This window comes from Grus americana, chromosome 31 (assembly GCF_028858705.1).
Source record: "Grus americana isolate bGruAme1 chromosome 31, bGruAme1.mat, whole genome shotgun sequence".
In the NCBI taxonomy this organism is placed as follows: domain Eukaryota; kingdom Metazoa; phylum Chordata; class Aves; order Gruiformes; family Gruidae; genus Grus; species Grus americana.
The window spans coordinates 2,263,017-2,289,774 of NC_072882.1; the positions used below are offsets into that span (position 1 = coordinate 2,263,017).

Genomic DNA, 26,758 nt, shown 5'->3' on the forward strand with positions numbered 1-26,758 from the left:
TCCCCTGGGGGGGTCCAGCCTTAGGGACAAAGGACAAGGGGGGGGCAGGAGCCATGAAAGTGGGGGGCAGGTCTAAAGGCAGCAGCTTTATTGTTGCAGGACCCGCGAATAAAAACAGTTTTGTTAAAATAAACTCAAGCAGTCGCAAACACAGCCACACGCAGCCCCCCAGCCCTCACTGCAGGCAGACCGGCAGCCCGTAGACGACGGGGGCCGCCCCGATGAGGTACTTGAGTTTGGGGGCTTGGCGTGCCTGGGCGACGTAGGAGAGGAGTGGGGCACCCGAGCCCCCCCTCAGCCAGCCCTGCAGCAGCGCCTGGGCGTAGCGGTCGATGTCCCGGTCCGTCACGTCCCACAGGTTCCCCAGGACAAAGGGGCTGGAAGGGAGGAGGGCATTAAATCCGCTCCCACCCCAAAAAACCCCAGCCCCATGGCTGTGAAGCTTCCCCCCACCTCAAAAAGACAAGACCCCCCCCCCCATAACTCACCAGCCAGCCATGATGTACTTGAGGACGATGCCGGAGCCCTCCAGGCTGCCACGGACAGCGAGCGCGGCGCTGCTGCAGCCAAAGAGCAAGGCGACGGCACGGCAATTCAGGCGGGAGATGGTCTGGCCGTCCAGCAAACGGGCGCCTGCTCCGTGCCCCGCGTAGCTGGGAAGAAGACCCCCGCCCTGGGTGAGCCCCGGCTGCCCTCGTATCCCCCGATCCCCCCCAGGTGTCCCCAAGCAGCCCTGGTGACACTCACATGTAGAGGTCGTGCTCCAGGAGGGCTGCCTGCATCTGCTGCGGGCTGGGGACGGTTCCTGTCACCCCCCTCCAGCCGGGTTCGCTGCAAGAGAGTGGTGAGAAGGGGTGGGGGGGCACAGACCAGGCCCCCCCAACCCCACAGATGCCCCCTGAGATCTCCACCCACCTCTCAAACCAGCCCCGAAATCGTTCCTCGGTGCCCAGGAGGTTGCTGTGGGGGTTGAGGACGTAGAAGGTGCTGCTGGGGTTCACGCCGCGGCTCAGCACAGACCCTGCCCGCTGCTGGAGGGGGGGGAAAGAGACGAGTGGGTCCCAGCACAAGGTTTGGGGGGTTCTCCAAACCCCAGGTCTCCCCCATCCTCTCACCTCCTGTCCCAGGGAGTAGCTGAGCAGGAAGCGCAGGGAAGGGAGCCTGGTTACGGGCACAGCCTTCAGGCACGCCATGCTCTCCCAGGGCAGCTTCTGCAGGTGCTGCGAGGAAGAGGAGGAAGGTGTGAGCGGGAGGGGCAGCAAAACCAGGTGGAGGTGAAGCAGGAGCAGGGGTCTCACCTTATCCAGAACCAGGACAAGGGAGCCGCCGGTCTGCTTGGCGCAGGCTTTCCCCTTCTCCACCGCTTCCTGCAAGAGGAGCTGAGCCTTGCGGGGCTGCACGGGGCAGAGGCAGAAGGCCAGGGCTTGCACATCGTGGGGGGTCAGGAGGGGAGCGGCGTTCAGCACCACCTGTGGGGAGAAGGAAGGGGTGAGCCTCGGCAAAGCAGGGGGCTCAGCACCCCAAAATCCTGCCCCAGCCCGGGCACCTTGAGCAGGGTGGGATCCGAGTCCCTCCAGCCGCACTGGCGGAGCTGCGGGTGCAAGTTGGCAGCTTCCTCTGCCAGAGCGGGCTCGGGGCCGGTGGGGATCAGGGTCCCCCTCCAGCAGCCCAGCACCTGCGTCTCCAGGGTCTCGATGAGGCTCTGCAAGAGGTCAGAGAGTCACTGAGGGGGGTCCGGACCCCCCAACCCTCTCCAAAATGTGTCCCACATCGGGGTACAGGGTGGTTCTCCCTCACCTTCATCCTGCGGTCCAGCTCGGAGCGGCGCAGCCACCAGTTTTGTTTGTCTGTACAACTGTTGGCTTCCTTCTGCTCTTTCTGGATGGCATCGAAGTCGCTCAGCACTGAGCGCAACGGGGCCTGGAGGAGGGAGCGAGCTGTGATCCAAGCCCCGAACACGGCTGGGCTGCCCCCTCTCCCGTCCCTGCCCTCACCTTATCGAGCGCCGTGGGGATGCGGATGTTCACGGGAGCGGTGTCCTTCTCCAACCGCGTCAGAAGCAGCGTGTCCCCCACGAAGCCAGGCTGGATGCTGGCAAGGGTCAACACACACACTGTCACCCCTACAAAAAAAAAAAAAAAAATCTCACACCTAGACCTTAAGGACAGCCCCAAGGGCACCATCCGTCTCTCAGCACCCTTCTGGGCGATGAGCTGTCCCGGTCTCTGTGCTCACATCAAGCTCTTACCGCTGGGGATCTGCTGCAGCTGCGTCCGGAAGCCATCCTGCTCCCCAGACCCCAGCCCTGCGGAGCTGAACACGAAGAGTCTCTGGAGCTCGGTGAGGTGGTGGCAGCGCTGGGCAGCGCTCCCCTCCTGCAAGGAGAGCCCGCGGAGCTGCTCGGCCACATCACCTGCCGACTTCTTCTCTTTGCTGTGGAGAGAAAGGTTGTCAAGGGGGGATATAATCACCCCAAAACGAGCTTGGCTGGGACTCTGGTGGTGCTGGGTGAGCCCCTTCCTTCTCTGTGATGCTCCAGGGAGGAAAGGAGGGAAGACCCAGGGACTCACTGAATCTTTCTGTGGATGACACTGAGCAGCTGATGGCGAGTGGTGACGGAGACCGACTCGGAGAGCAGGTACGCGGTGGAGAGGGGATCCTGGTTCCCCGTGGCCAGAGCCAGGAGCTGGCAGAGCTGGCTGTAGAGCGCGCTGGGAGGGCAGTGGCTGATGCAGTTGAAAGCATCTTTCAGGAGCTCAAGGACCGTGTCCAGTGAGGAAACATCTGGAAGGGACAAAGCAGCAAAACCCCCGGGGCAGGATCAGCCACGAGCCCTCGGGCAACGCTCCAAGCGAGAGGAGGTGGAGCAGGGAGCGGAGGGGACAGACGTGGCGTCCCCAGCATGGCCACGGGCTCCCAGTGCTTTCAGTGGTGAGGGACGGCTGCGTGCGGCGTGACCAGGAAGGTTGAGGAGAAAGAGATAAGACTTATGGAGCCATGCTCTGTCCTCCCCGAGACAGACACAGGGACAGCCACCAGACAAAACCCGGGATCGAGGGGATCCTGTATCCTCCTCCAGCCAGGCTGAAGGCACCAGCTTAAAGGAAAGATGTGAACGAAGGCAAGTCCGCGCTCGGGGCGGCAGGGGAACCCCCTCCTCGCCCTCCCACGTGCCCCTGTACAACAGGTCCGAGGCTCTGGGTGACGTGGATGACAGTCTACGCCAGAGGTGTCACCAAGGGCAGAAAGGCACACACCCCGTACCGCAGCCACCTCCACGAGGACGAAAGGTGGGTTATGGTTGTAAGCGGCTCCCGAGGGGAACACAAGTTATTTTTTCCTCTCTCCAGTTGCAGGCAGCGACACTGGGAGAGAGGTGGAGCCGGTCCATCAATGCATGGCTCCATGGCTGCTGCCACCGCCACAATTTTGGGTTTTTCGACGAAAGGCACCAGGAGCAGCCCCTCCTCCTCCTCAGCTGTTTTGCCCTCTGCCCAATACAGCGGTTTTCACCCATTTTAAATACGTTTTTGCAGAGGTGCCACCGATTACACCAACAGGCTCAGCTTTAGCTTTCCTCCCCCCCAAAGCCCCCCAGCACCAAAACCTCCCCACCCACACCGTGCCGGGCGCTCACCACCAGCTGCTGGCAGGGCAGAGGAGAGGGTCTGCTCTGGGTGCGGGGGGTCCCTGCTGCCCGGCCACTGCGCTGCCAGGACATCCTCGCCGACCTCGTGCTTGCTGCCTGCGCCCTCCTGCCTGCGCCCAGGCAGTCGTCTCCTGCCTGCAGGGAGGGACAGAGGCGCCTGGTCCCCAGGACTGGCGGCAGCAGTGGGGACAGCCCCACACAACCACTTAGGGGTGAGGACAAGACCCTCCCTCAAATCCCTGGGGTAGCCCAGCTCACCTAGAGCTCCCTCCTCTTCCTCAGACACCCGCAAGACCTCGAAGCTGATCTCGAGTTCTTCCTCCACCTTCTCTTCCTCAATAGCCCTCAGAAGCTCCCGATCCTCCTCCGTTCTCTTGCCAGGAGTCCTGCGGGTCGCCCGTTCCCTCTTCTCCTCCACAGCCCCGGCTCGGCGGGGACCTGGCCGCCCTCTCCGGGGTCGGGCACTGCTGCTCTGGCCGCTGCCCCCCAGCGAGTTCGCCTGGGACCTCGTGGATTTGGGGGGCGGAACTTTCCGGGCACAGGATGTCTTGCGGGTGGTAGCTGCAGTGGTCAGCCCCGCTTCGGGATCCTCCGTGTCGCTGTCATCGCTGAATGTCACCTAAAGGGGAGGGACAGGGGGGCGTTGGGGCTGGTGTCAGGCGCACTGGGCTGCCCCTCACCTCCATCCCCGCTCACCTTTAGGCGAGACTTAACTTTCCCCAAGACTTTGGGTGCTCGCAGGAGCCGGGATTTGCCGTCTGGTGGGGAGGGTTCGCTGAAGATGGTGAAGGGAGTCCTGGAGCCGGGGGCTGCACGCGCCTTGGCGGGGAGACAGGCCTTCTGGTGCGGGGTGCAGGGCACTGTCACCGGCCGGATGATGATGGGGGGCACCTCGCTGTCCGAGTCACCCAGAGAAAAGACATCGTCGGTGTTCGGCACAGCCGGGGGTTTTGCTCTCTGGCTCTTCTTCGCTCTGGGCTTGGGCACAGCAGGGGCCACGACTGTCTTGGTTTTGTGCCTTTGGGGTTGAACCTTGTTCATTTTGAGGGTCCGAGGCACGGCCACCACTTCAGGCTCCGATGGAGGCAACGTGGGCAGCTGTAAGGTCCAAGAGCCAGCAAAGACGCCATCCACAGAGTTGTTGTGCTTGGAAGCCAGGCGGCAAATGGTGGCCATGGCTTTGGTGAGCAGCAGGTTGGCCCTGGAGATCTCCAGGCTGGGCAGGTGGGGTCTGCATGATGCTAGGAAGGTTAACCCAGTCTCCAGCTCCTCCTGCAGCTCCTCTGCTAGCTGGGGGCTGGCCAGGCTCTCAAGGGCTAATGTGGTGTAGCCGGTGGCCACCAGATCGGCCAGCAGGTCCAGCACAGGCAGATCCCGGTCAACGGAGCCGCCCCACAGCTTGTCTCGCAGCACGGCGGCAAAGCGGGCGGCCACGGCAGTGCAGCGTGGCAGCGTGGCGTGGATCAGACCTAGCCCCTCAGCCGTGCTGCCTGCTGCCAGCTCGCCCTGGGCGCAGGAGAGGAGCCAGCGCAGGCAGAGAGCCGAGAGAGCCAGGTCGGAGCAGAGACAGCACGGGCAGGCTGCCGGGTGGGTGATGAAGGCCAGTCTCTTCCTCCTCTTGGGCTTCAGCTCCGGTGAGGCTGTGAGAGCATCTGCCTTCTCCGGCCCACTCACCGTGGCCACAAACTCCAGCGCGGGTCCCTTCAGGAAATCCTCCTCTTCCCCGGGGGGCTCAGAGATGGGTTCCCGTGGCTTCTTGCCCTCGAGTTTGCCCTTCTTGGGCAGGATCTTCGTCTGCCCTTTCTGCTGCTTGCTGGCTTTAAACTCTGCGGGTGGAGGGAAGGGTTATTTCAAAAGCAGGCACAAGAGGGGTCATCCCTGGCACTGCCTGGGCTTGGCATTCACCTCACCCCCTCTGCTGTCCTCCACCGAGCCCGGGGAGGGGACTCACCGGTGTCGGACTCCAGGAGGAAGAGAGCCTTCTGCAGGTCAAAGTGGCTCAGCTCCAGCTCGCTCTGCTGCAGCTCCAGCTGTGCCTTAAGCACCAGGAAGGAGGTACACCTTGGGGGGGGGAGAAACAGCCCTCAGAGCCCCCCCCCCATAACAGCCATCGCTCCATCCCCAGGGCCACGCAGGAGGGAGGGAGGCAGGCAGTGAGGAACAAAGCTCACATCTGACCTGGCAAGCTGAATTCCTGGGACAACACACCCCAAAGCAGCTGCTTGCTCCAGACCAGGTCGAGAAGATACCAAACCCTCTCACCGGTGGCCAGTCCCCACCAAGGGACACCAAAATCATCCCCTAACCAGGCTGCTCATCCCCTAACCAGGCTGCATTCCCCCTTCCTCCTCAACTCACCACCGGATGGCTTGTAGTTTCACGGCCAGCTTGACGGCCTCCAAGCAGAAGGCTTTGGCTTTACAAACCACCTCCAACCTGCTGAGGAGAGCCACGAGCTGCTCCGAGCAGGCCAACATGTCGGCCAGCACTTGCCACTTCAGCAGCAGGTTGTCCCCTGCGAGGGAGGACAGGAAGGTGACCAGAGCTGTTCCTCCCGGAGAGGCAGGCGAGGAAACCCAACTCTTTCCAGAGCAGTTGGGTGTTGGTTCATGCAAACAACTGGCTCACCATAATCTACAAATTGGACATCGGATGCCGTTGTCTGACAGCCCAGCATGTCGCTGCCCATCAGGAGGAGGATGATGCTGCGGAAAAGTTTCTGGGCTTCGGCGAGAGCCGTCTCAGGCGTTTTCCACCCTGTGTGAGGGCAGTCGTGGGTATCAGCACCAACCAACACCCTCTCCGGTCCCAGCACAGAGCAACTCCCCCAGATTCCTTCTCCTCACCCCAAATGAGGCTGGTTTGGAGAAACCCAGAGGTGAAACATTTGCACAGAGCTTTGTCCATGACCTGTCAGCCTGGTGCTCACCGGGAGGGTTTTAAACATCCCCCGGATGCTCACCTTGCACAAAGATCTGCTGCCGGAGCTTCAGCGAGAGGCGGGCAGGGGGGAGGCTCAGGTAGAAGGCCACCAGCTGAAGGACATGGGCTCGCAGCAGGTACCAAACCTTTGTGATTTTTTGCAGAGCCGGGTTTTGGAGCACCTCCAGCAACAGAGTGAGACCCTCTTCAATCTGCAGAGAGAGAAAAAAAAGCGTCACCATTTGTCATCCAGGGTGTCTCCACGCCCAAGGTCCCTAGTGAGAGGCATTGAGATAACCAGGCAGAGCCGCTGCAGTCTCCTCTTGCCCTCTGACACCACTCTTGAAGCAGAAAAGGGGTTTTTTTTAGGAGCCTTACCCGGTGGTTGACACAGCACAGCTGGCTGCGGAGCAGGAGGCAGGTTTGCTGCAGCAGCAGGTAGGAATCATCGCTGCTGTCTGCTTTCTGCAGGCAGGACTCTGTCTCCTCCAGGAAAAGCTGGAAACCAACGCACCAGCGTGAGAGGCTGCGGTCTCGGGGATCAGCCGAGCTCGTCCCACGGCCCCTTCCCTCCCTGCCAGACTCACCTGGGCGTAGCTGGGACACTCCAGCTGGAAGAGCAGCTTGGTGACCTGGCACAGGGCGCCGGCCATGCCCAGGCTGTCCCCGAGCGTGCCGCACAGGGCTCTGACCAGGAGGTAGCTCTCCATGGCTTGCAGGGGCTGGGGGCAGGAAAACCCCCCTGGTTACACTCAGAGACCACCTCAGAGGGATTCTGCGTGCCCAGGGAGGCTGCCGTCCCGCTGGCCACGTTACCTTGGCCATCAGCTTGTACAGAACTGCCAGGAGGTGAAGGGAGGCTACAGTCTGCTCGAGGCTGCGCACGGCCGGGACGCCTGGCGTTGCCAGGAGCTGCTTCCACAAGGCAAAGGCGTCATCCAGGTTTTTGGACAGAGCTGAGGGCACACCACAGGTCTGAGACACCCCGATCCTGAAACCAGGCGCTGCCACAGAGCTTCACCAAGGGCCCAAACCCACCAACGTCCTCACCGGTGTCTGTTGCCAGGTTGAAGGAGATGCCGTCAAACAGGAACCTGTCCTCCAGCAGCCTGCCTTCGTAGTTGAGGTCATTGGGCTCAAAGTCATCCAGGTTCTTTAGCCCCTGAGCTTTGGTTCTCTGGTCCCTCTCTATGCTCTGCAGCAGGGGAGGGGGAAAGGCAGCATCGACACATGTTAAGAGACACCACGGGGTTTTCCAGCGGGGTCTGGGCGGCTCTTGGTGGTCCCAGTGCAGAGTGCTGCCAGCAAGGCTGAGGTGGGCACGGAGCCTCATGGCATTTCTAGACGGGGACCTGTTTCAACATCCCACAGCTTCTCCCCTCTGCCACCCCCACCCACCTTCTCCAGCTTGGACTCCAGGGTGCAGATGTAGAGCCAGAGCAGAGCCTGCGCCTGGCTGTCGAGAAGCCGGTCCTGGTTCTGGGCGCTCCTGGGTACCAACTCCAGCAGCCGTAAGGCTTCACGGACTGAGTCCAGGGAGGAGCTGCTGGAGAACGGGATTAGAAACAGCCTTCCGCCCCCCAAAACCCCTGGAGTGTTTTAAGGGGAGGGACAGATACACCCCAGAACCCCAACCAGAGCAAACTGCCAGAGCAATAACACTCCAGATCCTTAAAACTCCCCCCTGAGGGCCCTCAAATGCTCCTTGGGGAGTTTCAAGGACACAGGGAGCGATCCCGGCACGCTGGCGTGCACTCACCAGTCTGTCTGCTGGGCATAGCTGTGGTAGCACAAGACCTGGGCCAGCTCCGTCAAGCAGATGGCTCGCTCGTGCAGGCGGCCGCTCTCCTCCGAGCAGATTTCTAGCAGATCGCAGAGGACGTTGTAGCGTTCCTGCCCCGTGTCAGCTCGGACAGTCTTGTAGGCCTTCAACTCCGCAAAGAGGACAGTGATCAAGGTCTCTGTGTCCAGGCTGTGCCCCTCCAAGCCATCCTTCAGGGTTCTGGGGGAAAGAGGAGCTGCAGGGGGGCTCTGCGCAGAGCACAGCGGAGCCAGGCACATCTCGCAGGAAGAAACATCGTCATTTTACCATCTTGGGAACCGCAGCTCTCAAGATATCTACCCCCCCCCACCGGGGAGCCTGCCAGGTCTTACCGTAACCGTAACTCCTCAGCCCCCTGTTTCGCAGCATCCGTTTTGACTCTGACCCAGAGGGAGACGGGCTCTGCCAGCAGCTCCCCGATACGGCCCCGCAGCGCTGCCAACCACTGCACCACGCATGCCAGGGCTCTCTCCAGCTGCCCCAGCTTGCGGTAGCTTTCTACCTGCAGCCTGAAGCATTTGTGCAGCTGTGGGGAGAGCACAGAGAACCGGCTTTAACGCCCTGTGGGAGCAAACTCCCTGCTTCCCATGTGCCATACCCACAACCCCATTCCTGGCCAGAGCAAAGGGAAGACCTCAGAGCAGGGAACTGGGGCTGTTCCAGGAGAAAAAGCTGGTCCTATCCTGTCCTTTTCTCACCTGGCACCAGGATCAGACTGTTTGGTTCAGCCCCGTGTCTGCCAGAAGCCCCAGACAAGCGCTTACCCTCTCCGGGGGAATCTCTGGACACGCGTAGGCATCTGCTGTCTGCAGCCTCTTGCAGAGGAGCTTGCAGACGGAGCTGGCCTCCTCGTGAAGGTTCTGGCTGTAGAAGATGTAAGCCAGCTTGAATGTGCACGACACTGCAGCAAGCGAAACCCAAACATTAAAGACATGATGGAGAGAGAACGACCCCTCTTCTCCCTCAGCCAGCCAGGGACTGTCACCCCTCAGCCCTGGTGACAGCAAACAGAGCCGAGGAGCCAGGTTCGGTGCCACCCCAGTGCCGCTGCAGCACTGACCGGTGATGTCGAGGTACTTGGCTCGCTCACTCTCAGGGAGCCCCTCCAACGCCTCCAGCATCCACGCCACGCTCCTCTCGCAGCCCATCGTCAGCCGCTTCAGACCTGGCCAGCCCGGCAGTGGCTGTGAGGAGAGGGAGACGGTGGCTTGCAAGAGGCCACCAGGGCCTAATAGCCCAGGAGCAGCTTGAGCAGCCCCTTCTAACGCCACCAACGTGCCACCTCCAAAGACAGAAGCCACCCAGGGTCTCACCACACCCCCAGTGCTGGGGACCATCCCCTCCGGCAGTACCTGGGAGCACTGGAAGGCCTCGTACGTCACGCTGGCAAAGAGCTGGAAGTTGCGGTAAAGCAGCTGCTTCACCATGAGCTTCTGTTTGACACCGTCAGGAGGAATCTGCAGAGGGGAGTGAAGGATAAAAGTGGCATTTGTGGGGCCCGGGCAGCACCGGGCGCTCCTGCTCAGGATGGGGACACCAGAGAGGGACACTCTGCTGAGCGACTAAGGGGAGCATCGAGCCCGAAGCAGGGTTCCAAACAGGGGCTCAGATCAACCATGTTATGTGCTCGCCCCACTCCCAGCCCCAGCCTCACCCTCTCCAGCAGCTGGCGGAGGACACGGCAGTGCCCCTCGGTGAAGACACAAAGGCTGAGCGTGTCCTCCCGGCCAAAGGACTGCTGCTTGCTCCTCTTCGCATACTCGCCAAGGAAGGAGACGATGAACTGGCAGGTCTCAGCCAGCACCCTGAGAAATGGCTCCGAGGCTTCCGCCACTGCGTCAAGAGCTGCCGCAGCCTGGGATAAGGGTGGCCCCGCTGAGCCACTGCTCTCGGCCAGCACCCGGCTCAGCTGAACCCCGGCCTCCAGGAGAGACAAGGGGTCACTAAAAGATTTCGCAGAGCTGGCCATGACCCCCAGGAAGCCCCTCGCGTCCTTTATCGCCGCCTCAGCTTTCCTGTGCCAGCCGCTCTTGCAGAGGTGCCGGCACTGCTCCTGGGTGAGCTCGAAGAAGCAGAGGGATTGCTGGAGGGTGGGCGGCTCCGTCGCCTCCTTTTGCAGAGCTGCAAGCAAACAGTCCCCGAGCTGTTGGCTGAGGAAAGTCGAGGGCTGCGTCCGCTGGGCTTCATACAAGGCAGCGGCGGCAGCTGCCTGCTGCGCCGTCTGGGAGGTGAAGAAGGGGGGCTGCAGCGGCAGCAAGGCCGTCCCGTCCTCCTCCAGCAGCAAGAGGAAGCGCAGGGCTCGCAGACGGACTGAGAGGACGGCTCTACCCTCCTCCTGGGGCTGATCGGGCTCGGCCAGGGCGTCCGCTCCTCTCCAGAGCACGCTGAAGCTGCTGTAGGCGATGGCCGTGAAGTCCTTGGAGGGCACCTGGCCGGGGCGGTAGGTCAGAAGCCGGGCACGGAGGAGATCGGCCACCCTCCAGCAGGCATGGCCGCTCCCCCGGCCGGCCGTGTTCCTCAGCAGGTGGTAGAGGATCTTCTCCAGGTAGAGGGGAGCAGGCTGCAGCACGGCGGTTAGGTAGCCCTGGCACGCCGCCTCGGCCACAGCCACCAGGCTGGCAGCGTGTGCCGGGGAGCCCCCAGGTTCGGCCATCCGCTCGACGCAAATCCGCAGGACTCGGTCGCAGACCTGGCTTTTCCGCAGCCGGGAGGCCTGGCTGGTGTCGGAGGCATCTCCCTGGCTGCAGGAGAGGCATTCCTGGGGGGGTAAGGGGTGTCAGACCCCAGCACCCAGCCCAGGGCTCTCAGGGGGTGGGATCCCCCCCCCCCCCCCCAGCCAGCAGCAGAGCCCCCCGGTCCCCAGCTCACCCACAGTTCGGTGAGCTGCTCATCCATGCCCTCCCCGCTGTCCATCCGGGTGGCAAAATCAGCTCCTTTGAGGTGCTTCATACCTGACACCAGGCTGGGGACTCGGGCAGGCTGGGGTGGGCAGGGAAAGGTGTGGGACCCCCACAGTCCTCTCCGTGCTCACAGCCCCCCCCAGTGCTTGCAGACAATTCCCAGCCCCCCCAGTGCTCACCCCTCCCACCATTCTCCAGCCCCCCTCTCCAGTCCTCCCAGGACCCCCAGCCCCACTCCCCGGCTCCCATAGGACTCACAGCCCCCCCCAGCCCCACTCCCTGGTCCCACTAGCGCCCCCAGCCCCCCCCAGCCCCACTCCCCAGCCCCTACAGGACTCACAGCCCCCTCCCAGTCCCACTCCCCGGCCCCCATAGTGCCCCCAGCCCCCCCAGTCCCACTCCCCGGCCCCTATAAGGCCCTCAGCCCCTCCCAGCCTCACTCCCTGGCCCCCATAGTGTCCCCAGCCCCATTCTCCGGCCCCGATAGGGCCCTCAGCCCCCCGCAAGGCTCCCAGCCCCACTCCTCACCCCCCCGTGCCCGCGGCCCCCCCACACTCACGCCGCTCCGCTGCCCCCTGGGTGCAGGCCCCGCCGCGCGCCCCGTTCAAATATCCTCCGCAGCCAATCAGCGCGCGGCTCCACCGGTCCGTCCGCGCGGGGCACGCCGGGAGTTGTAGTCCTCGGTCGGGGGCGTGCGCGCATGCGCACCGGGCCTGGTGCAGCGGGGGCGGCTGTGCAGGGACCCCCGTGCAAAGGCGGCGATTGTGCAAGGACCTCCGTGCAATGGTGGTGATTGTGCAAGGATCCCCGTGCAATGCTGTCGATCGCGCAGGGACCCCCGTGCGATAGGGGGCGGGTGCACGGGGAGCCTTGTGCAATGGGGGGTCAGTGTGCAAAGACCCCCGTGCAATGGGGGACCAGCACACGAGGAGCTTTGTGCAATTGGGTTGGTGTGCAGGGACCCCGTGGAACGGGGTGTGTGCGTGTGAGGGGTACCTCCGTGCAATGACAGCGATTGTGCAGGGACCCCTGTGTGATGAGGGGCAGCTGCACAGGGACCCTCGTGCGATGGGACCAGCTGTGCAGGGACCCTCGTGCGATCGTGGTGGTTGTGCAAGACCCCCCTGCACTGCTCTGGCCAGCACAGAGTTATTTTTCTTGGCAGCAGCCTTGGGTTCTGGAGCAAAACAGCCAGCGTCCGATACGGCTGGGGTGTTTTGGCTGCTGCTGAGCCGCCTCAAGGCCACCTCCGGTTCCCACGCAGCTCCCACGGTGCACGAGGACCCTCCCTGCAACAGGCGTGGGCGTGCAAGAACCCGCGTGCATGCTACAGGCGAAGTTTGACTAATTATGTTCTCTCTAGAGGCTGGTTCAGTGCTGGCAGCTGCGGGAGCTGAAGCCCAAGCCCAAACCTGATAAAACTAATGCTGCAAACACCGAAATTCCCCGAATCTGGCAGACGGGAGCGGCACGGAGAAGGGAACGGTTCACGAAATCACGAGGACCTTAAAGGTCATCTGGTTCCAACACGAGCAGGGCCATCCTCACCACAGCCAGGTTGCTGTGAGCCCAACCTGACCCTGACCATTTCCAGGGTGCAAGGACCTCCCCCTGTGATGGGTGTGCAAGGGCCCTCGTGAGACGGGCATGGGTGTGCAAGGACCCTCACGTAACAGGCACGGGATGTGGTGGGACCCCTGTGCAAAAGGGGGCTGGTGCGCAGGAACGTCTGTGCGACGGGGAGCGGGTGTGCAAGGATGCCTGTGCGATGGGGAGTGGATGTGCAAGGACACACCCCAGGTGTGCATGGACCGGTGTGCAATGAAGTTGCTAGCGTGCAGTGAGGTGCCAGGATCACTGCCCAACACAGCGCTGACATGTGGGGAAGCGTGCAAGGGGGTGTTTGCAGATCGGTGTGCAACGAGTTGCTGGGACATGGCTCCGTGTAGAGCAGGATGGCCATATGTTGGTGCAACAGAAACCCAGAAACCCCGGTGCAGGCAGAAACTGCCTCCCGTGCACCAAGGACAATTGTGCAACACGAACGCTGGTGTGCGCAGAACCCTGCTGTGCACTGGGAATGATTGTACAAGCGTGGCACTGCACGCCGCTGCTCGGGACAGCAAGGTTCCAGCGTGCAAGTTGTACACGCGCTGCCCCCCGTGCTGGGCACGGGGGCAGATCTGGAGCAACTTCCCCCAAAAAACTGGGGTGGGGGGGCAGAGGGATCTGCAGAAACACCTTTATTTTGGGGTTTTTATTAAAAAAAAAGAGAGAATATGCTTCCCCACGTGCTTCCGCCCCCCCTGCCCCCCCCCCGAGGGGACTGACTCACCCTGGAGCAGCGGGTCGGGGCGTCCCCACGTCCCCTCGAGGCGGCGGGGGGGACACACACACGTGACAACTGGTCGCGGGACCCCGTCACAGCTCGGGGGTGGCGTCGGCGTCGGCCTGTCCTGGCGGCGCGGGCAAGCGGAGCTCGGCGTCGTGACGGCTGAGGGCGAAGAGGCGACCGACGGCCAACAGCGCCAGGAGTGCCACGGCCGCGCAGATGCCAAACATGCTCCTGGTGCCCGTCTGACGGTCGCTGTCGTGGAGAACCAGTAAACCCAGACACGCCAGTAAGTTCAGAGGGAGACGAAACCAGTTCATTACCCCTAAACGATCCTTTTCCGGAACAACTTTCCGTCGGAGGAAACCCATAGCTGGAAAGTAAAGCCCGCAGGAGAGTTCGATGAGGAGGAAGGCGAGGAAGGACTCGGCGGGGCTCTCCTGGCCGGGGTTGGTGGAGAAGGTGAGCATGAAGAGGGAGAAGAAGACGAGGAGGACGGCGAGGGAGAGGAGGTGGACGGGCTGGAGGTGGTAACGCTTGGAGACGGCCAGGCGGTAAAGCGAGGAGCCCAACATGCTGGCGGCCATGAAACTGGAGAAGACGATGCCCAAAGGAGCGCCGTGGGGATCCAGGACGGGGGTCCAGAGGAAGATGAAGATGTAGATGACGCTTTCAAACAACGCCTGGATGGTCCCCAGGAGAAGGACGCGATGGTCGGAGAGGAGGCACTTCAAACCGTCGCCGCAGGTTTTGGAGAAAGTTCGTTTCTTCCCGTAGTTTTCATCCCAATTTTTGACAGCGAAAACCCCCGACAGCACCAAGAGGGGGATGGAGACCATGAACGGAGCCACCGGGCCCAACCCCAACCACTCGGCGAAGAAATCGGCCGTCCCCCCGGCCCCCACGGCGATCACATTGTTCCAAAAAGCCGCCCGGGAGAAGGTGACAGCGATCCACTCGGTTGGAAAATCGTACCGCTCCACGTGTTCGTGGACGTACCATGCCTCAAAGGCGGAGAAGAGCAACGCCGTGGACAACCCTCCTAAAACCCTCCCCACCACCAGCACCAGGTAATCCCGGGAGAGTTTAACCAAACAACAAATCGAATAGGTCAAAGAAAAAAGAACGCAAGATTTTTTCCGACCCAATCGATCTACTAAAGAAGAAGAAACCAACCCAAAAAGGACGCTGGAGGCGAAGCCGCAAACGTAGAGGATGGCGATTTGTCCCTCCAGGAAATGGTAGTGCTGGTAGAGTTTGTAGAGGTAGGGTCCCTGCAGCCAGTCAGCGGCCAGTGCCGGGAGGTAGACGCGGTAGTAACCGCGCTGGAAGCGTCGGAAGGCCGGGTTGGCGTGGTGGGGGGCTGCGGGGGGACGGGAGCGACAGGATGCCAGCTCCAATGCCAGGCAGGCGGCCAGGAGGAGGGCGCAGGCAGAGTAGGAGGCGAGAAGCATGGCGGAGGGGGGATCATCGGCATCGCCAGGGCTTGGAGGGGCTGCGGAGGTCCTGGGGGGAGGGAAGGAATCAGGTGAGGCAGGTCTGTGGTTTGGATGGGGGCTCTGGGGGGGTGGTGTCCCCCCCTGCCCCAGCTCACCCCAAAATGCGCCTCTGGCTTTGTCAGCCCCACTGACACCCCCCGGTCACCCTCCTGCCCCAGGCAGCCCCCTCTCCACCCAGCAGCTCCCCCCACCCACCTCAGGCCCCTTGGAACAACCCCCATGGCCCCTGTACATCGCCCACAGCCCCTATACATCCCCTGCGTGCCCCCAACCCCTCCCTATACATCCCCCGGCCTTGCCCCATATCCCCCCCCCCCCCCGCAGTACCCCCCATTCTTGCCCTATACGTCCCCCAGGCCCTGCCCCATACAGCCCCACGGCACAGCCCCCACAGCCCCCCCTCCAGGCCCCACAGGCCCAGGCCCCTCTCGGGGACCCCACAGCCCTGGGCCCCCCCCATCCCCATACCGTCCCTACAGGCCCCACACAGCCCCCCCCCAGTTCCCCCGTCCCCATACGGTCCCTACAGGCCTCACACACCCCCCACAGCCCCCCCCCCGTCCCCATACGGTCCCTACAGGCCCCAGACCCCCCCCAACCCCCCCGTCCCCACCTGCCCCTCAGCGGGGGCGAGGAGGAAGCAGCCGCGCGCGCCGACACCTCCACGCACCCACTTCCGCTTCCGCCTGAGCCCGGCCGCCGCCATCTTGGCCCGCGTCACGTGCCACGGGCCACACGCTCGCCCCGCCTCCCCCGTGTGACTTTCCCCTGTCACCTTTACCACCAACCGGGGGGGGGGGCTGTGGGGTGTCTATGAGGTGTCTATAGGGTGTCTATAGGGCGTCAGGGGGATGGAGGTGCCTATAGGGCCCCCCACAGGGGGGCTGTGGGGTGCCTACAGGTCAGTGGCACCTATAGAGAGCCATACCGGTGCTGTGCAGTGTCTATAGAATGACAGAATGGTTTAAGTTGGACAGATCCCCTCGTCCGGACAGATAACGAGATTAAAGAGAACTGGCCCCGGTACTGAGCCCCGGGGACCGCCGCTTGTGCCCAACACCGCAGCAACTCCCTTCCCCACAACTCTGGGCCCGGCCGCACTGCCAGCCCTTTACCCAGCCGCTCGGCACCCTTCGGAGCCGCTCGGCACCCTTCGGAAAAGCTCGGGCAGCCTTCGGGACCGCTCGGCAGCGCACGGCGGCGCTCGGCAGAGTTCGTTTCCGCTCGGCACCGCTCGCTAGCGCCCGATCAGACTCGCAACGGCTCGGCAGGACTCGGCTCGGCCCATGGCAGTGCCCGGCGGGGCGGGGATGCCCGGTGCTGCGCAGCACGGCCCGGCCGGTGCAGCGTGTGGCCGCAGTTCCCGGCACGGCCCGGCTCGGCCCGGCCCGGCCCCGCACGGCTGCACTGCACGCCCTGGCACAGCCCTGCGCTGCCTCGCACGGCAAACGCACCGGTGCCGTCCGGCCGTGTCGGCGCTGAGCCGCTGCCCTTGCAGGGGATTAGTGTCGGGGGGGGGTCACAGGAGGCAGCACCCCCACACCCCCCCGCACACACTGGCACGCCAGCACGTGAGGGCAAAGCCACGTGGCGCCAGACGCTGCCCTGTGCACGCACCCCCCCTGTGCACACGGCTGTCCCCGTGCAACAGCCCCCTGCACCACTGCACACCCACGCTGCGGCGTGGCACCGACGGCCCCGTGCAAATATTCCCCCCCCCCCCCAATTTCTGTGCCGATACCCCCCCATACCCCAGGCATGGTGCAAATGCCCGACCCCCGTGCAAACACCCCCTCGTGTGCAAATACCCCCCCACGCCATGCAAATACCCCAGCCCCGTGCAAACGCCCCCTCACCCTTGCACAACGCAGGGCCGGGAGTTCGGCATTTGGGGGGGGTGTCAGCCCTGTCTGTGCCTCAGTTTCCCTATCTTGCGGGGGGGGGCACCCCCATACTCACCGCAGCCGCTGGGCCCTGGCCCAGGGGGTTCCTGGGGGGGGGGGGGAACGCCGGGCACCCCTTCACTTGATGCTCAATCGGGGGCGGCAGGCAGGGGGGCAACGGGGGGGGGGCAGCACCGGGAGGGGGGACAGCAGGGTGAGGGAAGGGAGCAGCAGGGTGGGGGGCAGCAGGGTGGGGAGTGACACTGGGCGCAGTGGAGGGAGGGGCAGCAGGGGGAGTGACACTGAAGATGACAGGGTGGGGGGTGACATGGTGGGGGGCAGCAGGGTGGGGGGTGACACTGGGGGCAGCTGGGTGGGGGGGAGGAGCGGGGGTGGCACAGGGGGTGATAGGGTGGGGGGCAGCAGGGTGGGGGGTGACACTGGGGCCAGCTGGGCGGGGGGCAGCAGGGGGGATGACACTGGGGGTGACAGGCAAGGGGGCAGCAGAGGGGACAGCAGGCAGGGGGGCAGCAGGGGGGGCAGCAGGCAGGGGGGCAGGCAGGGGGGCAGCAGCAGGCAGCACAGGCCATGGGGCCAAGGGGCCCCCAGCAGCGATGGGGCCGGGATCCCGGCCAGCCCAGCCCCATGGCAGTGCCGCCCCCGCCCGCCCCCCCCCCGCATGCCCAGAGGATTTACTGTCCAAAGCCGCTGAGCTGGGCTGGGGGGGGGGTGTCAGCACACGTGGCAGCACCCATGGGTGTGGGGGCTGGAGCCGCTCTGCTACCCTCTGCATCCTGCCACCCCCTCCCGTGGTGTGACTGGCCCCACGCAGGACACCCCATGGGGGGGGGTGACATCTTTCATCTGGGAGCATTCGCTGGGCGTTTCAGGTTTGAGGCCAGACTCAGGTAGACAGTGAGACAGACCTAAGGCGCAGGTCGGACTGTTAGGTGGTGGTTTGGGTTTCAATGGCAAGGTTTTGGTACCGGGGGGCTACGAGGGGGGGGCTTCTGCCAGGAGTTACTAGAACCTTCCCCCATGTCCGACAGAGCCAATGCCAGATGGCTCCAAGACGGACCCGCTGCTGGCCAAGGCCGAGCCCATCAGTGATGGTGGTAGTGCCTCTGGGGTAACGTGTTTAGGAAGGAAAAAAAAAAAGGGGTGGCAGCAGAGATCCCCCTGCAGCCCGTGGAGAAGACCATGGTGAGGCAGGCTGTCCCCCTGCAGCCCATGGAGGAAGGATGAGGTCCTTCTTGTCCTGGGGACCCCCGAGCTGCACACAGCACTGCAGGGGGGTCTCAGCAGAGCGGAGCAGAGGGGCAGAATCCCCCCCTCGACCTGCTGGTCACGCTGCTGGACACACGGCCCAGGACACCGGTGGCTTTCTGGGCTGCCGGCGCACATTGCTGGGTCACGTTGAGCTTCTCGCCCCCAACACCCCCAAGTCCTTCTCCTCAGGGCTGCTCTCCATCCATTCTCTGCCCAGCCTGGAGCTGTGCTCGGGATTGCCCCGACCCGCGTGCAGGGCCTTGCCCTTGCCCTTGTGGAACTCCATGCGATGTACACAGGCCCTCTTCTCAAGCCTGTCCAGGTCCCTCTGGATAGCATCCCTTCCCGTCAGAGCATCGACCACACCACACAGCTTGGTGTGGTCAGCAAACTTGCTGAGGGTGCACTCGATCCCACTGTCCATGTTGCCAATGAAGAAGTTAAACAGTGCCGGTCCCAGTGGAACTGGTTCCCTGAGGAACACCACTCATTGCTGGTCTGTGCTTGGACATCGAGCCGTTGATGGCAACTTTTAGTGCAATCATCCAGCCAATTCCTTAGCCACCAAGTGGTCCATCCATCAAATCCGTGTGTCTCTGATTTAGAGACAAGGATATCGTGCAGGACAGCATCAAATGCATTGCACAATTCCAGGAAGATGACATCGTTGCCCTTCCCTTATCCACCAATGCTGTAACCCCATCGTAGAAGGCCACCAAATTTGTCAGGCACGATTTGCCCTTAGTGAAGCCATGTTGGCTGTCACCAATCAGCCCCTTATTTTCCATGTGCCTGAGCATAGTTTTCAGGAGGATCTGCTCCTTGATCTTGCCGGGCATGGAGGTGAGACTGACTGGTCTATAGCTCCCTGGATCTTCCTTTTTTCCCTTTTTAAAAATGGGGGTTATGTTTCCCCTTTTCCAGTCAGTTGGAACCTCACCAGACTGCCATGACTTCTCAAATATGATAGTGGCAGATGGATCATGGCTTAGCAACTTCATCTGCCAGTTCCCTCAGGACCCGCGGATGCAACTCATCAGGTCCCATGGACTTGTGTACCTTCAGGTTCCTTAGACGGTCTCAAACTTGATCTTCTCCTACAGTGGGCGGTTCTTCATTCTCCCAGTCCCTGCCTTTGTCTTCTGTCACCTGGGCAGTGTGGCTAGAGCCCTTGCTGGTGAAGACTGAGGCAAAAAAGTCATTGAGTACCTCAGCCTTCTCCATATCCTGGGTAACCAGGTCTCCTGTTTCCTTCCAGAGAGGATTCACATTTTCCCTAGTCATCATCTTTTTATCACTGACATACCTACAGAAACTTTTCTTGTTGCCCTTGAGGTCCTTGGTCAGATTTAATTCTATTTTTATTTAATTCTATTCTTTAGCTCGCCATTTTCTTACTCATAGAAGCCTCATCTGTACTCCAATGCCAACGAGGAAGTATAGATGCAATTAACAATTTAAATATTCAGCCAGGACTCAAACTTTGTCAGGGAAATCCTGCCGCCACACCTCAATGTATTTTTAGTTCTGGTCTTTGCCACTCAGACGGAGCTCCTTGAAATGACCTCACCCCGCAGGCACTGTTTTCAGGCCAACAGCATTTCCAGGCTCTGTCTTTCCTGCTTCATGTTGCAGACCACTTTGGGGGTTCAGAGCCCCTTTATCGTGTCCAAGAAGAATCAAGCTAAGACTCTGGATTTTTGTTCTTCCTTTTCCTGTTTGATAAAGGACTCTCAACCTGCTGGCCTGTCTGCATTTCCTAACCAGTTCATTTGGTCTTATAAAGATTATTTATTCCTACAGACCACGCCACATCTCTACTCGTAGATGATCACAAACGTAATGGCTACCACAAAGGAAGATGAAACCAGGGCTGAGATGTACCGTCTTGCCCAGTAACAGCAGCAGACTGCTGTGGGGAAAGGAAGAGACTCGAGAGGAAGAAAAGCGGATTCATTTCCAAGGCATGGAGGGGGTTTAGAGTACACCAAGCTGGTGCAAGCCCTCTCCGTTCCCAAGCAGGCAGCAGAGGAACTTTGTGACAGGCAGGTGTTTTTTCCAAACTGTGGAAACGCTTGGGCCAATAAACCAGGATTTTCTTTCAATCGGCTCAGAGAATTCAATCAGCATTATTTGATGTAACATAACTGTTCTGGAGCCAAGGACAGTTTTCAAGCTATCTCCAAAGCTATTTGTATTTTTCCTCTCTGCATCTCACTGCAGCTCTTTTGCTTTTCCTTCCCACCATTTATCTTTCCTAATACCAAGTCTTGCCTGTACTTCCTATTTGGCTGTGCAGTTAGTAGTTTTCTCATTTGCTGTTATTTTTGACTTCCATCCAAGCTTTGTATGATATTAATAACTATTTCACAGAACTGCAGTCTTCCTCAGATCAGTCCTAATATTAGGAGAAAGAGCCAAGAACCACCGCAGAGGCCTGAGGGACTTGAGCTCTGAATTTAGGTTCATGAAAGGCAGGTCCTGCTTGACCAACCCCATCTCCTTCTATGACCAGGTGACCCGTTAGTGGATGAGGGAAAGGCTGTGGATGTTATCTACCTGGACTTTAGTAAGGCCTTTGACACCGTCTCCCACAGCATTCTCCTAGAGAACCTGGCAGCTCATGGCTTGGACAGGTGCATTCTTCACTAGGTGAAACACCGGCTGGAAGGCCGAGCCCAGAGAGTTGTGGTGAACAGAGTTAAATCCAGTTGGTGGCTGGTCACAAGCAGCGTTCCCCAGGGCTCGGTCTTGGGGCCAGTCTTGTTTAACATCTTTATCAATGATCTGGACAAGGGGATCGAGTGCGCCCTCAGTCACTTTGCAGATGACACCAAATTGGGCGGGAGTGTCGATCTGCTCGAGGGTAGGAAGGCTCTGCAGAGGGATCTGGACAGGCTGGATCAATAGGCCAAGGCCAACTTTATGAGGTTCAACAAGGCTCAGTGCTGGGTCCTGCCCTTCAGTCACAACACCCACAGGCAATGCTACAGTCTTGGGGAAGAGTGGCAAGAAAGCTGCCAGGCAGAAAAGGACCTGGGGACGCTGGTTGACAGCCACCTGAACATGAGCCAGCAGTGTGCCCAGGTGTCCAAGGCGGCCAACAGCATCCTGGCTTGTATCAGGAATAGCGTGGCCAGCAGGAGTAGGGACATGATCGTGCCCCTGTACTTGGCTCTGGTGAGGCTGCACCTCGAATACTGTGTTCAGTTTTGGGCCCCTCAGTAGAAGAAGGACATTGAGGTGCTGGAGTGTGTCCAGAGAAGGGCAACGAAGCTGGTGAAGGGACTGGAGCACACGTCTGATGGGAGCGGCTGAGGGAACTGGGGTTCTTTAGCCTGGAGCAGAGGAGGCTGAGGGGAGACCTTATCGCTCTCTACATCTATCTCAAAGGAGGTTGTAGCCGGGTGGGTGTTGGTCTCTTCTCCCAGGTGACTAGCGAAAGGACAAGAGGGAATGGTCTCAAGTTGCATCAGAGAAGGTTTAGCTTGGATATCAGGAAAACTTTCTTCACCGGAAGAGTGGTCAGGCATTAGAACAGGCTGCCCAGAGAGCTGGTGGAGTCACCATCCCTGACCCTGGAGGTGTTCAAAAAACCTGTAGACGTGGCACTTCGGGACACATGATTTCCCCTCTGTTCTGCCACCACTGCCCGCAGCCCAGCTCAGCTCCTGCTGAGTCAAACATCTGTCCATCGCCCAACTTGCACCACCCCATCCTGGTCATGACAGGCAACAGAGAAGCAGCTTGTGCAAGCCAAAGCGCACAGAAAGGAGATGCTTACATGAGGAGTCAAGAATTGGAACTTATGGGAAGTCTTATTAATTCCTCAGTCTAAGCAAGTTACAACAGTCACTTACATTCATCCAGTTACAGCAGCACTAACAACTAATATCCAAATTACTTAATTTCTATTAATGGTTTTCAGTGACAGGAAAAAATCCCCTAACACAATAGGCAATAGTAGCTACCCTGTTCCTCTAGTGATAAATTCTCCCTCCTTCCTTTCCATTGCTGCAGTGACTCATCAGCATCCTGAGGGGAGAAAATTATATTGATGGTGGTTTTTTCTTCTTCTTTGCTGGGAGGAATATGATTATAAGGTTGACAGTTTCTTCCTCCTCAGTTTAGGGTCTACTTGGGGCTATTTTTAATGTATTTTCTATTATTCTCTATACTTGAATCTTTCTTCACAGGGCTGCAATTCCATGTTACGTCTAGATATACTGTGTAGCCTGTGTTTTACCTATTTTTTTTTTCCTCTTACCTCTAAGGCTGATTTCTGTCACACGCCAAAACTGTGTTCTTTAATAATCAGTAATGGATCACTGACAAGTTGCTAATAGCCGTGGGGCCATCCTGTGCTCCATGACTGCACACTGACCCTCTGGCAGCACTACCTGCTCCCTAAGGAAATAAAATACATCAGATTTATCACGGGCACAGCCATTGGACCTCACAGTCACGCAAAACTATGCAAATTCAATTGCTAAAAATGAATTAGGTGAGAGCCACCTTGTTGCTAGGCAGTTGCTGTTACAGGTAAACAAGCTAAACAAACTACAGCAAAGTTTCAGGCAGATGGGGACAGACGCAGACAAAACCAGCCTGACAAGCCCCAGTGCCAAAGGCTGTATTTATCTCCTGCAGCCCAGCATCCTGCTCTATCACCTTAGCCCTATTAATTTCTAAAGGTTTTAACACTAACAAAGTCTTTTTTAGTGGGGAGAAGGACTCCAGGGGTGAGTTCAGATCCTGCAGCTCTGACCACTGGGTTTCCTTTCCCATATATCCAGATCCTAGACCCATTTTGTGAAGTAGCTTCAAGACAGGGAGACCAGGATACTTTCTTCCCTGGTTTAAGCTTTTCTCTTTCAGTTTTGTTTCATCTGAGACAAATTATTTATCAGACCCTGCCCAGAAGGAAGTACTTTTGCTATTTAAGGACCAGTCAATAGACTACAGGCTCCATACCGCCCAGTGTATCTGCTGCAGCATGGAAGAGGCACAGCCCAAGCCATCACTCCTTGACAGTGACACTATACGCACAGCAAAAATGAGGTAAGTGCACAACATCTGTTCTTGTAGCAGCTCCCAAAAAGAGTGGCTTTGGGTTGACAAGGCTTAGCACAACGTCCTTGTTCAGAACCACAGAACGGTCGAGGTTGGATGGCACCTCCGAAGGTCACCTTGCCCAACCCCCTGCTCAAGCAGGGCCACCTAGAGCAGTTTGCCCATGACCACGTCCAGATGGCTTTTGAATATCTGTCAGTAGTCTGTTGTCCTCACCGTTACAAGAGGAAAAGTTTGATGATGTCCAGATGGAGCCTCATGAGTTTTAGTCTGTGCCTATTCCTTCTTGTCCTGGCACTAGGCACCACTAAAAAAACCCTGGCCCTGTCTTCTTTGCACCCTCCCTTCAGGTATTTATATACATTTCTAAAATCTCTCTGAGCCTTCTCTTCCCTAGGCTGAAGAGTCCCAGCTCTCTCAGCCTTTCCTTACATAAGAGGTCCAACATTTTCATGGCTCTTTATCAGACTCTCTCATATTACCGAGCCACCTCTTGCTGCATCCTTCAGATAAAGACACAGCCCCCGTTTCCTCCCGATGGGGAGCAAAGAAGTTTTCATTGTGTGGTTTTGGCTTGCTCTACTCTGTTTCTTGCAGTCCATGCCAGAGCCTTTTTCTTAGGCAAGATGAGCGAGCAGCCCTGATTCCAGGTACTGGTGACTCCCCTTTGGAGAGTCAGGAATGAAGCCTCCTAGATGCTTCCCTAAAGATGAGAACAAAGATTTACAGGCTCTTTAGTAGCTTAAGTGCAAGGGACTTGTTGAGCAAGTGGGGAGAGCTCCATCCCTCTAGGGTTGTCAATCATTGGAACCGGCTGCCCAGGGAAGTGGAGAAACACCATCCCTGGAGGTATTTAAAACACTCATAGACATAGTGCTTAGGGACATAGGTTAGTGGTTGGACGGGCAGCGTTAACGATTGGACTTGATGATCTTAAAGGTCTTTTCCAACCAAAAAGAGTCTATGATTCTACATACAGCTAGGAGCTGCTTTCTGCTCTGTGTGGGTACCCCAGGACCCCACCCCTCCACATGCTGCCTTTTCATAACCCACATTTCCCTCATTGTAGCAGTGAGCAACTGAAGGAGGAGTTGGATGCCCTTCAATGCCATTTCACCTGGCATTTGGGTGTAATAGGCCACGCTGGACCTACACACGTCCTGCAGAAGCTGGCTGTTGAAATCAAGCACACAGCCCACCAAAACCAGGCAGTGCTCTTGGGGCTGCAGGCATACCTGTATCACCTGAAAGGCCAGAACAGAGAAGCTCTGCAAAGCCTTAAAGATGCTGAAGAGCATGAGACACAAGATGAGCAGCAGACATCTACTGCTGGTTCTTTGATTATCTATGGGAATTATGCTTGGATCCACTACCTTCAGGGCTCTTACGAGGAGGCTCAAAGATATCTGAAACTAATTCAGCAGCTCTGGCCACCTCCTTTGGATGCACGGCTGATCCCGTACATCCAGGCCCAGAAAGGCTGGTCCCTCTTGGCCATCAGAGCCCGCAATGGGGAACGTGCAAGAGAGTGCTTTGAGGTGGCATTGATGCTTGAACCAGAGAACACTTATTTCCGTGCTGGGCTCGGAATGGCTCTTTATTTCTCCTGGAGTTACTTCTGGTATCCTGATATTGCAAGGAAAGCCATAATCCAATTAGAAAGAACTGTCCTTGAGCAGCCAAATAACTACAGAGCTAAAATATATTTAGCCAAGCTACTTGAACATGTCGATATAAAAAGATCAATTAACTTGATAGAAGAAAGTGCAGAAAAAAGCTCCGATCCTGATGTCCTCAGAATTTCAGCTATGTTCTGGCAGCGACGGTCTGCAGAGCGAACGATCAAGATATTACGACGAGCCCTGCAGCAGGATCCGGGCTACCACCTGCTCTACCAAGTCTTGGCCAAGTACTACAAGATACAATGGCTTAATGCAAAGGAGGAAGACAAGAAGAACATATTAGAGGCAGCCATCAACGAGCTCAAGCAAATTGTTCAGAAACATCCAGACCTTGACATCCTGTTTGTAAAGCTGCAATTAGCGGAGTTCTATGGCATAAGAGACCCACCACAGGAAGAGATGATCTACAAGGAGCTGCAGGAGAAGAGGGACACCCTGAGCCCCAAAGGGCGTCAAGCCCTTGATCTCTACTGGGGAAAATTCTTCCTCCACAAGAAAAGATCAATTCACGAAGCTAAAGTAAAGTTTATGAATGGTTACAAGATTCCCATGCTGACAGAAGAGAGGAAGGAGTGCGGGTGGAAGCTTATAAAGATGGCTAGGTACTGCAGCAGTGACGATGCTGATGCTATCTATCACTTCATGCAAGAAACCGACCGCCACCTGCCTGCGGAATTTGCTGGAATTGGTCTAGACGGATGGTGGGAGCCCTGGGCTGGAGAAAGCAGAGTATTCTTTTTGCAAAGCTAGAGGGCATCAAGGACTAGTGTTCATCTGTCTCTCCAACAGCAGGCCCATTGCTTCATGAAGATATAAGGGTGCTACCAGCTTGTCAGACCATCCCATTGCTCATCCATTAAGTACAGGCCTCCCCCAGATAACTGAGTGCCCAAAACGTACACACCCTGCCCTCAGTACTGCTTCTCTGAGAGGAGGGAATGAAAACAAAGGTGAAGAATTTGGCTTACGGGGTCTGAGCACAGTCTTTTGCAGGTGTACACCTGTGTGACTCCCTTGCAGTTGCTGTAGATCAGAACTAAGTACTGATAAAGGCAGAAGAAGTTAACTCCCTTCAATTAGCAGAATTTGCATTTGTCATTTGTAACAAATAAGAAGGTGGCTTACTCCATAAGATCACTAACTGCTGAGGGGTCTTTATGAGGGTTAAGCACTTGTGTACAGGACAGAGATACAGTCCCCGGCCTGCCCGATTGCATTAAATGCCAATGTAGCAAGAGCTAGCTGCTGATTAAGGAACATATAGTTGTGATCGTATCCACATTAATCCTTTGAAGTGTGTGCACACTTGCCCTAGCCTGAACATAAGCAGGGGGTTTGCTTTCTTGCACTGGTATCTACTTAAGAGGAATTACTAGGAACACCACACTCATTGCTGTTTCTAGCACCAAAGTGAGGCTTTTGATGTTCTCTGATCAATAAATATTTCAAATTCTTTTCCACAATTTCTCTTGTGCAACAGCTGATGTCTCCTTGCAACCGAAACCAAGCAGAGCACGGAGTGCCAGAGATATACCCTTTCGTCATGGTTTTCGCTAACCCTCCCCGCAGGCTCGCGTTAGGTACAGCTCTGGCTCTGCTGTGTCCTATCTGCTTGCACATCGCATTGTGGAACTTGTGTCCTTCCCCACAGGCACAGGTGGGCACATACCCCTCGATCCCAGGATTGCAGCCACCTTTCCAAGCACTGGCAGGGCCACCTCTGTGCC

At 58.7% G+C, this 26,758-nt stretch overlaps 3 protein-coding genes across 7 annotated transcripts; 1 reads left to right on the plus strand and 2 right to left on the minus strand.

Annotated features, from left to right (window-relative positions):
- Positions 1 to 82: 82 nt before the first annotated feature.
- Positions 83 to 13,400, minus strand: ESPL1 (extra spindle pole bodies like 1, separase). 3 transcript variants are annotated; one of them, XM_054806927.1, is made up of 31 exons: positions 11,853 to 13,400; positions 11,262 to 11,372; positions 10,048 to 11,151; positions 9,746 to 9,850; positions 9,454 to 9,577; positions 9,158 to 9,294; positions 8,726 to 8,919; positions 8,331 to 8,573; positions 7,970 to 8,114; positions 7,622 to 7,766; positions 7,388 to 7,527; positions 7,159 to 7,293; positions 6,950 to 7,069; positions 6,612 to 6,783; positions 6,278 to 6,406; positions 6,008 to 6,164; positions 5,601 to 5,710; positions 4,346 to 5,475; positions 3,908 to 4,268; positions 3,638 to 3,784; positions 2,571 to 2,784; positions 2,249 to 2,433; positions 1,995 to 2,122; positions 1,798 to 1,920; positions 1,547 to 1,702; positions 1,299 to 1,469; positions 1,116 to 1,220; positions 916 to 1,031; positions 748 to 831; positions 489 to 653; positions 83 to 377 (listed from the first exon to the last, which is right to left on the minus strand). In XM_054806927.1, the coding sequence occupies exons 2-31, from the start codon at positions 11,340 to 11,342 to the stop codon at positions 176 to 178; spliced, it is 6,528 nt and encodes a 2,175-aa protein (XP_054662902.1). In that variant the 5' UTR covers positions 11,343 to 11,372; positions 11,853 to 13,400; the 3' UTR covers positions 83 to 175. The 3 variants fall into 3 exon arrangements, with proteins under 3 accessions (XP_054662902.1, XP_054662904.1, XP_054662903.1); XM_054806929.1 differs by having other exon boundaries at positions 89 to 377; positions 489 to 560; XM_054806928.1 differs by lacking the exon at positions 11,853 to 13,400 and adding an exon at positions 11,822 to 11,832 and having other exon boundaries at positions 89 to 377.
- A 121-nt stretch (positions 13,401 to 13,521) lies between these two features.
- On the minus strand, positions 13,522 to 15,863 carry MFSD5 (major facilitator superfamily domain containing 5). 2 transcript variants are annotated; one of them, XM_054806979.1, is made up of 2 exons: positions 15,795 to 15,863; positions 13,522 to 15,131 (listed from the first exon to the last, which is right to left on the minus strand). In XM_054806979.1, the coding sequence occupies exon 2, from the start codon at positions 15,077 to 15,079 to the stop codon at positions 13,715 to 13,717; it is 1,365 nt and encodes a 454-aa protein (XP_054662954.1). In that variant the 5' UTR covers positions 15,080 to 15,131; positions 15,795 to 15,863; the 3' UTR covers positions 13,522 to 13,714. The 2 variants fall into 2 exon arrangements, with proteins under 2 accessions (XP_054662954.1, XP_054662953.1); XM_054806978.1 differs by having other exon boundaries at positions 15,738 to 15,837.
- Positions 15,864 to 23,271: 7,408 nt separating this feature from the next.
- On the plus strand, positions 23,272 to 26,612 carry LOC129198020 (interferon-induced protein with tetratricopeptide repeats 1-like). 2 transcript variants are annotated; one of them, XM_054806960.1, is made up of 2 exons: positions 23,272 to 23,337; positions 24,419 to 26,609. In XM_054806960.1, the coding sequence occupies exons 1-2, from the start codon at positions 23,273 to 23,275 to the stop codon at positions 25,779 to 25,781; spliced, it is 1,428 nt and encodes a 475-aa protein (XP_054662935.1). In that variant the 5' UTR covers position 23,272; the 3' UTR covers positions 25,782 to 26,609. The 2 variants fall into 2 exon arrangements, with proteins under 2 accessions (XP_054662935.1, XP_054662934.1); XM_054806959.1 differs by lacking the exon at positions 23,272 to 23,337 and adding an exon at positions 23,379 to 23,699 and having other exon boundaries at positions 24,419 to 26,612.
- Positions 26,613 to 26,758: the final 146 nt, after the last annotated feature.

Coding starts and splice junctions, on each gene's coding strand:
- ESPL1 (XM_054806927.1), bottom strand. CDS start 11,342: ATGAAGCACCTCAAAGGAGCTGATTTTGCCACCCGGATGGACAGCGGG. Junction 8,115..8,330: donor TATGCCCAGCAGACAGACTG/GTGAGTGCACGC, acceptor GTTCTCCAGCAG/CTCCTCCCTGGACTCAGTCC. Junction 5,476..5,600: donor CCTCCTGGAGTCCGACACCG/GTGAGTCCCCTC, acceptor CTCCACCCGCAG/AGTTTAAAGCCAGCAAGCAG.
- MFSD5 (XM_054806979.1), bottom strand. CDS start 15,079: ATGCTTCTCGCCTCCTACTCTGCCTGCGCCCTCCTCCTGGCCGCCTGC.
- LOC129198020 (XM_054806959.1), top strand. CDS start 23,446: ATGGCACCTCCGAAGGTCACCTTGCCCAACCCCCTGCTCAAGCAGGGC. Junction 23,700..24,418: donor TCTTTGCACCCTCCCTTCAG/GTATTTATATAC, acceptor CCCTCATTGTAG/CAGTGAGCAACTGAAGGAGG.